This window comes from Polypterus senegalus, chromosome 9 (genome assembly GCF_016835505.1).
Source record: "Polypterus senegalus isolate Bchr_013 chromosome 9, ASM1683550v1, whole genome shotgun sequence".
Classification (NCBI taxonomy): Eukaryota; Metazoa; Chordata; class Cladistia; order Polypteriformes; family Polypteridae; genus Polypterus; species Polypterus senegalus.
In genome coordinates, this window is record NC_053162.1 from 69154783 (window position 1) to 69167194 (window position 12412).

At 39.8% G+C, this 12412-nt stretch overlaps 1 protein-coding gene across 3 annotated transcripts in view; it reads left to right on the forward strand.

Annotated features, from left to right (window-relative positions):
- The window catches only part of slc7a6 (solute carrier family 7 member 6), a 91686-nt gene extending 80697 nt beyond the window's left edge, over positions 1-10989 (forward strand). For all 3 annotated transcript variants that reach the window (XM_039763200.1, XM_039763201.1, XM_039763199.1), the window contains one exon: positions 7678-10989. In XM_039763200.1, the coding sequence (XP_039619134.1) occupies positions 7678-7745 (68 nt within the window). In that variant the 3' untranslated portion in view covers positions 7746-10989. The remainder of the gene's footprint in view (positions 1-7677) is intronic.
- Positions 10990-12412: the final 1423 nt, after the last annotated feature.

Consider the following 12412-nt stretch of genomic DNA (forward strand, 5'->3'; position numbering starts at 1 on the left):
CTCATTGTCATATTCAAGAAACCAATTTGAAGTGATTCGAGCTTTGTGACATGGTGCATTATCCTGCTGGAAGTAGCCATCAGAGGATGGGTACATGGTGGTCATGAAGGGATGGACATTGTCAGAAACAATGCTCAGGTAGCCCGTGGCATTTAAACGATGCCCAATTGGCACTAAGGGGCCTAAAGTGTGCCAAGAAAACATCCCCACACCATTACACCACCACCACCAGCCTGCACAGTGGTAACAAGGCATGATGGATCCATGTTCTCATTCTGTTTACGCCAAATTCTGACTCTACCATTTGAATGTCTCAACAGAAATCGAGATTCATCAGACCATGCAACATTTTTCCAGTCTTCAACTGTCCAATTTCGGTGAGCTCGTGCAAATTGTAGCCTCTTTTTCCTATTTGTAGTGGAGATGAGTGGTACCCGGTGGGGTCTTCTGCTGTTGTAGCCCATCCACCTCAAGGTTGTGCGTGTTGTGGCTTCACAAATGCTTTGCTGCATACCTCGGTTGAAACGAGTGGTTATTTCAGTGAAAGTTGCTCTTCTATCAGCTTGAATCAGTCAGCCCATTCTCCTCTGACCTCTGGCATCAACAAGGCATTTTCGCCCACAGGACTGCCGCATACTGGATGTTTTTCCCTTTTCACACCATTCTTTGTAAACCCTAGAAATGGTTGTGCGTGAAAATCCTAGTAACTGAGCAGATTGTGAAATACTCAGACCGGCCCGTCTGGCACCAACAACCATGCCACGCTCAAAATTGCTTAAATCACCTTTCTTTCCCATTCTGACATTCAGTTTGGAGTTCAGGAGATTGTCTTGACCAGGACCACACCCCTAAATGCATTGAAGCAACTGCCATGTGTTTGGTTGATTAGATAATTGCATTAATGAGAAATTGAACAGGTGTTCCTAATAATCCTTTAGGTGAGTGTATATATATATATACTAGCAAAATACCCGCGCTTCGCAGCGTTGAAATACCCGTGGATTAAATAAAACCTACACAATAACTATAAAAATCGTAATAAATGAACAATGAAACAGCGGAGAACCCGTGAATTAAATAATAAGGTTGCTTCGTTGTTGAAGCAAGGAAAAAGGACTTTCTTATATGTCATTCTTTTTTAAAACAGTGCAGAAGCTGTGAGAAAGCTGCTTCCTTGGCGAAGCTCGTAAACGAAAGAAGACACCGCAGTGAACACAGAAGATAACCCGTGGATTAAATAAAACCTACACAATAACTTTTATAAACGTTATAACGTTTATAAAACAGTGCAGAAGCTGTGAGATAGCTGCTTCCTTCGCAAAGTAAGGAAACGACTGAAGAGACCGCAGGGATGCGGTAAGTGTTCGGCAACGCAGCTGAAGCGCTGCATTATGGGATCTGTAGTTTATTGTGTTACCAGCGCTTCATATCCCCGGTCCATTAATAACAATAATAAAGTATATAAAATTATCTTGCGGGCCGGATTTAATTACACGCCGGGCCGGATGTGGCCTGCGGGCCTTGAGTTTGACACATATGGACTAAATAGAACTTGAAAAGATATATTTTTCGTACATCGAGCCCGCGTGCTATTGTGGTTTTGCATGCATGCCTCAATAAGTCATCCACCCCTCGCTCTTACTTTTTTACCGTTCATCTAATGAATACACTGAGTATGGCTTTACCAAAACAATCATTGATGGCGAATAAAGTATCCATTATTCGAGTATGTAGATCGGGGTATATATATATACATATATATATACCCGTGTATCGCAGCGGAGACGTAGTGTGTTAAAGAAGCTATGAAAAAGAAAAGGGAACATTTTAAAATAACGTAACATGACTGTCAATATACAGTAATTGTTTTGTGAGTTTTACTGAGTGTTGCTGTCATCAAGGATTTGATTATCATTATTTCTTTCAATCAGGTTCGTATTTGTAGGATGTGTTGTGTTCAAGTTACATTCCGTGTTTGTCAATCGTTGTAAAGATGACAGGTTTCATTCATCGATTCGTTTCTTACTGCATCAATAAACAGCTCATCTTCTTCTTTATCTGAGACCTGACACACTGCATGCACAGGTTTTTTTTACACTGTCTTCCTTTAGCGGGACATTGACTTTTTCCACCGTGTGCTTTGTTTCCACAGTAGCTGCATTTATGAATATGCTTGTATGCATCAGACGCTTCATATTTTTTTGCTGCCTTTTCAATTTTGTAATTCGTTTTTTGTGCAGCGCTCTTTGGAACTGTTGCTTTTTGTCTGTGCACTGCGCCAGTTCACGTGAGCGCTTCGGTGTACATGCATCGAAGTTTCCCAGCTGTGCTGGTGCCATGTCGTGCTATGTCCATGGCTGTATCTAATGTTACCGAAGTCCCGGCACTTAAAACTTTCTCTCGCAGTTTCGCTGAGTTTGTGCCAAACACCACCCTGACCATCTCATCTTCCTCTGCATAAGCACAGTCCTTCACCCGTGAATATTTACCCGTGGCAGTTTGCTATTGGATTGCCGCTGACGGACGGCCTTATATGGGTAGGCACTAAATTACAAACGCCAGCGGCAGCCTGTCTATGAACTTAATTTAAAGTTTAGGTTTACATCGTGCTTTGTTTCCGAAGTAGCAGAACTCATGAATATGGTTATATATGTCACTCGCTCGCTTCTTATTGTTTCGCTGCCTTCTCAATTATATAATGCATGTTTTCTTCAGCTTTTGGGCCTCTTCCTGGTTTTCTACGTACTGCGTAATTACGTGGAAGGCGTGATGATGTCACACGAAACTCCGCCCCCACGGGTTTCAAGCTCATCTCCATTACAGTAAATGGAGAAAAACAGCTTCCAGTTATGACCATTACGTGTAGAATTTCTAAATGAAACCTGCCCAACTTTTGTAAGGAAGCTGTAAGGAATAACACTACCAAATTTCAGCCTTCTACCTACACGGGAAGTTGGAGAATTAGTGATCAGTCAGTGAGTCAGTGAGGGCTTTGCCGTTTATTAGTATAGATATATATGCCAGCAACACTCATGACAATGACAAAACAATTACATTGTCAATCATGTTAAGTTATTATTAAAATGTTTCCTTTTCTTTTTACTTCCCCACTGCCAAGCGCGGGTATTTTGAGATATATATATAGATATATAAGAGAGAGAGAGAGAGAGAGAGCAACACTCCTATCAATGACAAAACAATTACATAAACAATCATGTTACGTTATTTTTTAAATTTTTCCTTTTCTTTTTCATAACTTCTTTAACACACTACTTCTCGGGTATTCTGCTAGTTTATCCATAAATAAGAGACTTTGTGATTTGTATAATCTCACAAAAACTACAAAAAAACTTGTAGATCTGTCCCTCCTTAAATCACTTTGCATCTCTCCATCAGCGTCTTTTGTCCTGTAAATGTGTCGATAAGCAGCCTACTATCACATCCCCCATTCACCACACAGTTTTCTCAGCTCAAGTCTTATTACCCGTGTATCATTTGCTTAGAATTTTATAGAGTGAGAAGGCAAAAAAATGATACCTTTTATAAATACTACAGTAATCCCTCCTCGATCGTGGGGGTTGCGTTCCAGAACCCCCCACGATAGATGAAAATCCGCGAAGTAGAAACCATATGTTTGTGTAGTTATTTTTATATATTTTAAGCCCTTATAAACTCTCCCACACTGTTAACATTATTAGAGCCCTCTAGACATGAAATAACACCCTTTAGTCAAAAGTTTAAACTGTCCTCCATGACAAGACAGAGATGACAGTTCTTTCTCACAATTAAAAGAATGCAAATAGATCTTCTTCTCTTCAGGAGCAGAGAATTTCAGAGGGAGAGAGAGAGAGCTCACAAAGAAAAGCAAACAATCAAAAAATCAATACTTGTGCTTTTAAGTTTGCCGGCAATTTTTAGAGGAGCGTCAGTATCTTCTAAGCAAACAGCCCCTCTGCTCACATCTCCTCCGTCAGGTGCAGAGAACGTCAGAGAGAGAGCGAGATTAAAGCAACAATCAAAAAATCAATACGTGTGCTTTTGTGCTTTTAAATATGCGGAGCACCACAATAAAGCGGCATTTTTTTAGAGGAGCGTCAGTATCTTTTAAGCAAACAGCCTGTGCAAACAGCCCCTCCGTCAGGCGCAGAGAATGTCAGAGAGGGTGAGAGAGAGGAAGAGACAAGCAAACAATCAAGCTCCACGCGGGATGCATATCTTATAGCATTGAGGAGTTTTAGTTAATATGTAATACATGCTCTGATTGGCTAGCTTCTAAGCCATCCGCCAATAGCGTCCCTTGTATGAAATCAACAGGGCAAACACACTGAGGAAGCGTGTAGCATAAATTAAAAGACCCACTGTCTGCAGAAATCCGCAAACCAGCGAAAATTCTGTGATATATATTTAGATGTGCTTACATTTAAAATCCGCGATAGAGTGAAACCGCGAAAATCGAAGTGCGATATAGCGAGGGATTACTGTATATCATTATTTGGAACACATGCATTTCATGTGTGTTCCGAGTCTACAACGATCTATGTAAACACATCGTTAAAATAGAAACGTTTTTCATGTTTTAGTAATAATTGACAAAATGTAGACATGAAGTGTATAATATGTGAAGCCTGAATTCCAAATATCAAATCAAACTCTCCATGCTAGTGTTTAGATCTGGACGGTGTATTTACCCCAAAAAAAGTCTTAACTGCATTCTTGTACCATTACTAAAGTGTCAGCGGGCACTTTTCGTGGCATTACACGTATTTTTGAGCATGCCCGTGTCGATCAAACACAGGAAGCTCTGCAGTCTACTTGTCACTTTACACTGTAGGAAATAAGTAAATAACATTCGATCTGGCTTTTATGTAAGTAACATATAAATATGTTAATGTTTTGAGCACATGCATCGTTCAGATCTAAACACTAGCAAGGAGAGTCGCTCGCTCACATACTGAAGAGTCTGTAGCTGATGGCTGAAGCTGCCGTCACTGTACTTTGTATATAAGAGCCAGATCAAATGTTATTTACTTATTTACTTTTATTTATTTACTTACTTCCTATAGCGTAAAGTCACAAGTGGACTACAGAGCTTCCCATATACATATAAAAAGTACAGCGATAGCAAAAGTGTGGCCATTTATATGGATACATCTTAATAAAATGGGAATGGTTGGTGATATTAACTTCCTGTTTGTGGCACATTAGTATATGTGAGGGGGGAAACTTTTCAAGATGGGTGGTGACCATGGTGGCCATTTTGGATCCAACTTTTGTTTTTTCAATAGGAAGAGGGTCATGTGACACATCAAACTTATTGGGAATTTCACAAGAAAAACAATGGTGTGCTTGGTTTTAACGTAACTTTATTCTTTCATGAGTTATTTACAAGTTTCTCTTTGTTTACAGCCATTGACATGTTGCAGAGGTTAACACATGAGGAGCGGATAGAAATTGTGTTGATGTCTGGTGAACGCAGTAACCGGGTCATTGCAGCAGATTTCAATGCAAGACACCCTACGAGACCACCCATCTCCCATGCTACAGTTAGCAAACTGCTTGCTAAGTTTCGTGAAACTGGTTCAGTGTTGGATTTGCCAAAATGTGGACACATGAAAACTGTCACTAATGAAGAAACATCAGTGGCTGTCCTAGCTTCATTCAGCAAGAGCCCACAGCGTAGCACTCGCCGCATGTCACTGGAGAGTGGCATTAGTCAACATCCTTGGCGGATATTAGCTACTCACAAATGGCACCCTTACAAACTCCAGCTACTGCAGCATCTCAACGAGGATGACCCAGATCGGCACACTGAATTTGCAGAATGGACAAAACAAAAATTGGAACAGGACCCTCAGTTTACGAGAAGATTTTGTTCAGTGATGAGGCAAACTTTTATGTGAATGGTGAAGTTAACAAACAAAACCACCGCTATTGGTCTGACACTAACCCACATTGGATAGATCCCTCCAAGACTGTTGGAACAAAAAATTGATGGTATGGTGTGGTATATGGGGTACAAAGATAGTGGGGCCATTCTTCATCAATGGAAACCTCAAGGCCACTGGATATGCGAAATTGCTACATGATGATGTGTTTCCCTCTTTATGCACTGAAGCTGGCACGTTCCCTGAGTTTTTCCAGCAAGATGGTGCACCACCACATTATGGGTGTCAGGTCCGAGCATTCCTAGATGAACAGTTTCCTGGAAAGTGGATTGGTTGTCGTGGGCCAGTTGAATGGCCCCCAAGGTCTCCGATCTGACCCCTTAGACTTTTATCTTTGGGGTCATCTGAAGGCAATTGTCTATGCTGTGAAGATACGAGATGTGCAGCACCTGAAACTACGGATACTGGAAGCCTGTGCTAGCATTTCTCCTGCGGTGTTGCTATCAGTGTGTGAAGAGTGGGAGAAGAGGGTTGCATTGACAATCCAACACAATGGGCAGCACATTGAACACATTTTATAAGTGGTCAGAAACTTGTAAATAACTCATGAAAGAATAAAGTTACGTTAAAACCAAGCACACCATTGTTTTTCTTGTGAAATTCCCAATAAGTTTGATGTGTCACATGACCCTCTTCCTATTGAAAAAACAAAAGTTGGATCCAAAATGGCCGACTTCAAAATGGCCACCATGGTCACCACCCATCTTGAAAATTTTCCCCCCTCACATATACTAATGTGCCACAAACAGGAAGTTAATATCACCAACCATTCCCATTATATTGAGATGTATCCATATAAATGGCCCACCCTGTAGAACCGTCATCATTATCTGAGTTCATTTCTGTTATAGCGTGTCTTTATGTGAAAACAGCAGCGTCAAAAGCGATGGGAGGGGGGGTAAGTGGGATCGTGAACGCGACTGAGAGAATAAAACTGAATATAAAATAAAGTATCATAAATTTACACCGGCTGTTACAGACTGGAATCAAATGTATGTTTTTATTCTAAAATCGTAAGAATAAGAGCAGCTCACTTCTCATAACGGACTTGTCCGTAGTCAAAACTGTGAAGTTTTGATTACCAGTCAACAGTTGATACCTTTGCACCACCGAAGCGGTCATAGCAAATGTGTGTCAATGTCGCACCCTAACGCAGGTTCTTTTTCTGCAGTTATATTCTTGAATAGAAGTGCATTTGTTCTGTTATATTTGTACCTTTTGTGAAAGTGTTTATTTGATATTTGGAATTTAGGCTTCACATATTATACACTTCATGTCTACATTTTTTCAATTATTACTAGAACATAAAAACCATTTCTGTTTTAATGATGTGTTTACATAGATTGTTGTAGACACGTAACACACATGAAATGCATGTGTTCCAAATAACGATATAGTATTTATAAAAGGTGTCATTTTGCTTTAATGCTTACTCTATACAACTCTAAGCAACTGACGCACAGGAAAACAGACTTGAGCTGAGAAAACTGTGTGGCGGTGGGGAGATGTAATAGTAGGCTGCTTGCTGCTTATCGACATATTTACAGGACAAAAGACGCTGATGGAGAGGTATGAAGCGATTTAAGGTGGGATCTACGAGTTTTTTCATAGGCTCTGGTAATTCTAGTGTTAAAGCCTTTATCACAACATGTTGTATATTTTGTGCTTGCTTAATTAATGGTCTGCTTTGTTTTTTCTCTTTCCTCCCTCCCACCATCCTTGTTTCTTACAGGTGCCTTAACACGGATCACTCAGCTTACATGTTTCTGTGTGCTCACGGACATAGACTTCACTGAATAAGCTACTGAAAATACCCACTTGTAATTGGAATGGAGTGTATGGGGAAAAGCAAACAATGATTCACAAATGGCAGGATGTGAATTATGAGGAGACTTTGTTTGAAAAATGGTATTAGAATGGTTAATGCAAAGTACTTGTGCAATTAGGTGATAATCTTGTCCTAAATACTGTTAAAAAATCTGCCAATGGGTCAGCACTGAAAAGCTTTACAGGTAAATGTTGTGCCTGTTTTCAATAGCTGCCGATACCTTGAATGTTTCCATTGAAATATGACTAAAATTGATAAATGCATATACAATGTATATCTAAAATGAACAAACTAAATACCTTTGGTGCAGAATGTCATCTGTTAAAAAAAAGCTGGTTATGGGAATTTCATCCAGATAAATCAAGATACTGTTTTCTAAACTTACTTGGTTAAAAAATTACAAGCCCTGTTACTGTAGCCTTTTTTTTAATCAATCCTTTGAAAAGAACTATCAATGAACTAAACCAAAGCCATAATAATCAACACAAGCTTAGAGGATATGATCAAGAAGAGCTAGGCATAAAGGTTAAACAGGAGTGAGAAACTGAACTCTGAAATATTAACTCTAAATGAACAAGTTAATGTGGTAGTTTTTTGGACATTTTAGGATGACATTCTTGAAAAGCAAAGGTATAAAAGTGATCAAATGCAAATAAGCTTTAAGTGAAAGTTGTTGTTTAAGAAATTCATATGCAACCTTTATGCATTTTCATACTGCAGACAAAAAATGGAGACTTTTATATATGGCATATTGATCTGTCTTTTAAGGTTCTCCTTATTTTATGTCACTTAAACACTCAAATATCTTTGCTCTCTGGTAGGAACAGGAAAACTGCCTCCTTAGTCTTGCTGGTTGAAATTTAATGTGTTTTTTTTTTTTTTGGTCTATTTAAAAAAAGTTCATTTACAAGCAAATATGTTTATATTTGCTTTTTTTCCTTTTTTCAAAACCGTTCACAATTATGGAAAGTGTTTAATGTGTTTGTTACAATAGAACTGAGTATGTCTAAATATGCAATAGCACCTAGCTCAAAATTTACTGTAATACTACTGAGATACTGTGATAGTTTAAATTGCTAAGAATTGGATTTTACATAAACTTCTGTAAAATTCCTTTTTTATTTTTCAAAGGCTTATCTGTTTTGGGTTTCAATTAGTTGCAATTTATAGAAAGTTTCTAAGAGAATTTATCTCTCAACAGATGGTCATGTGGTAATCTCTACATTATAGGATTTTTTATTATTTCTATTATAGAATTAAAGCCCATAAAGTACACCTAATCAACAATGGCTGTATTTTAATCAGGTTTGTGTAATATCTTAAAAATAAATTCTAAAAAAAATTTTTTCTTAACTTCTGGGTGCTTATTAAAATAACTAAATACATCGGGGCATTTGCGGATCCCAAATAATAGCATTATTTCATACCCAATGCCTGGTTAGCTATTCTTAATTGAGTGAGTTGATTCTTTAGGGCACTGATATTCACAAGACTTCACCTTTGGATATTTGAACCTTGAGGCCAGTGACACTTCAGGATCAAAGTTGCTTTAGGTAGATAAAGAAGAAAATGTTTGTTAAATGTTGATTTTGTAAAACAACATGCATAAAGCATATTCTTGCTAGTATGTACAGTTGGTTTACTAATAATTTTACTTTTTGTTTGCAAATTTAGACTAATTTTGGTTTGTTCCTCACGTACAGAACTATGCTAAATGACCAACTGAAAGTGTACATTGAATGCTGCTGCATTTGTGTGGTCACTGATTAGGCATTGACCATCATTCATTTGTTTGCCTTGGGGATGACTTTAGAAATGGAAAATAAGCTGTTAGTGTGATAGCAAAGGCCAACCTGTTAAACTTACAGAGGTTTGATTTAGCTTTTGATTTTGCTAGTAATACCAAATATCAATTTTGCTGTATTTATTATTATTCAGAGGTTGATATTTATGCTATCATACTTGAGCCTTGTCAGGAGATTACGAGTTCATGCTGCACATGCCTTATGTAAATAAATGTGCAGTCAAAATCTTAAATTGGCATTAAATGTTGAAACCTCTTTATGTACTTACAGTGTTTTGAGTTTTGGAGTTGAGGGTTGTAGAATTGGGAAACCCTTGCAACTCAGGGCCCTGCGCAGTGCAATGAATGTTTTATCTTTGGACTTAAACCAGAGAATGTCTGAGATTGGCACAAAAATTTAAAGAGAAAAAAAAAATACCCTAAGTAAAGAGGAATAGTTCCTCATGAATTTTTAAGGTAATAAAAAAGACAGATGTCAAAATAGAAAAAAAGGACATGGGTACAGACCATTAAATGTGGACATGTTACTGGATATTTTTAATTAAACTATCAACTAAAACACTTATTTTATAAGTGGATTACTCACTGACAAGAGTTTCCTCATGGGACATCACCAACATGGTGCAGTGTATGGGAAAGTGTCCTACTTGAAATTTTAGAGGAACATGCACTGGCAGTTGGAGGGTTTTTATACGTGCCCTGTGTGGAAACAAAGGGCCAATGGGGTGGTTGATTATCATGTTTGTACTGCATATCCCCATAGGGACACTAGTATCAGGAGTTGTTAGCTAGAGCTTGGCATGAAAGATGTAAAGTGCCAACAGTGTAATAGGGACCAAGCAACCCATCCAGGGTTCCTCTGTCCTGAAAAAAATGGGTCTAGGTATGGTTAGTGGTATGAGACTGCTCCTGTTTGACAAGTGGGAGCATGTCGCCATTGGCCGGGCGGGGGCAGTGCAGCGTGAGGGTACTGTTCTCCTACATAACCACAAGGGTGCAGCACACATCGTGGTGTGAATGGGTAACTGAAGTAGTGCTTTGTTTGCCCAGCTCTTTAAGGGCATATGGAAGGCTTTTTAGATGCAGTGAGACAAGGAGCTAGCGACCCTAGCTGGAGAGGAGAAACTACATTGTGGAGCAAAGGCTTAGCTAGCAGGAGAAAGAGGCCAGGATCAGTAGAGAGTGGGTGGTGGTGAGTAAGGGACAGATTTCTTATAGTTATTTAGTGAAGGCAGGTAGACAAACTAAATTTGGCAGGTACAAGGGTTCAAGAGGTGTGTACTCAATCTTTTCTTGCCTGAAATGTGTGTTTAATTTTATGTTGTTCCTTATTTATCCTGTCCTATGTGGTGTATATTTAAGAAATACGGTTTTAATAAATAAAATGTAATAAATGCACTTTGATAAAATAACTTTTTGTTATTCATTCTTACAAGAGATCAGCAAGTGGAGTGTTTCATATGGGCAGCCAATGATAATGTCTACATCAACCTTTCTTATTTTATTTTTTATGGTTGTTACAGCTTTTGTCATTCTCTTGTCTTTTGCCATACTGAAGATTTATTTAATGGCTAGAAATTAATACTTTTTTAACCGTGACCAGAGTGAACACCCTACCAAAGAAGTAGTACTGCAACCGCGTAATCGCTCATTTAATCGCCAGGGCTTCCTTCGCGACCGCTGCGTACGTAGTCTCCCGGTCCAACAGTTTTCGTCTTAGATACATTATGGGTTGTTCAACATGGCTCCCAAGCCTGTTTCCGAAGCATCCATCGGGAGGACAAATGGAAGAGAAAAGTTAGGGGTTATTAATATAGTTAATATAGTTGCAAAAGTTAAAGCCTGTTTCAAGTCATCGAATGCAGTTTCTGCCTTGTCAGACCATGCCACTAGGTTGGGAGCTCTTTTCTTTGTCAGGTCGAACAAGGGCACCACTCTCTCTCAGAGAAGCGAGGCACAAACCAGCAGTAGTACCCAGCCAAACCAAGAAATGGTCGGACCTGCTGCTTCTTTCGCGGACGGGGTCATGTCAGTATGGCATTTAATTTGGAACACTGTGGCTTCACAATACCCCGGCCCACCAGGTAGCCCAAGTATTTAGCCTTTCAACCCGAAGAAACATTTCTTGGAATTGATTTGAAGCCCGGCCTCTCCTAGTGCCCGGAATACTGCTGTGACCTGCTGTATGTGCGTCTTCCACGTGCTGGAATAGATGACGATGCCATCCAGGTAGGCAGCACAATACGTATCATGGGGTCGGAGCACTTTGTCCACCAGACACTGGAAAGTTGCAGACGCCCCGTGTAACCCGAATGGAAGGACACGATACTGCCAGTGCCCACTAAGAGTGCTAAATGCTGTCTTAACCTTTGCGGACTCCGTTAAAGGAACCTGCCAGTACCCCTTTGTCATGTCATGTCATGTCCCAGCCTCTTGAGGAGGTTTTGCACCTGAAGCATGGGATAAGCATCGGACTGGGAAACCTGATTAAGCCGATGGAAGTCATTGCAAAGCCTCCGGCTGCCATCGGGCTCAGCGATCAAGACAATGGGACTGGACCAGGGACTAAAACTGTCCTCAATCACTCCTAGTTCCAGCATTCGCTGGATTTCCAGTTCCATCTCAGCTTTCTTTGCCCCCGGTAGGATATAGGGCCGCTCTCGGACGATCACCCCCAACTCAGTCAATATGTCATGCGCAACCAGAGAGGTCCGGCTGGGTTGTTCACTCGCCACCTCTGGGATGGAGCAGATAGCTGTTTCCAGCTCCTGCCTCTGCCTGGAAGATAATTCCTCACCGAAATTAAGGGGATCCGTTTGAGCAAAGAGGGAGCTG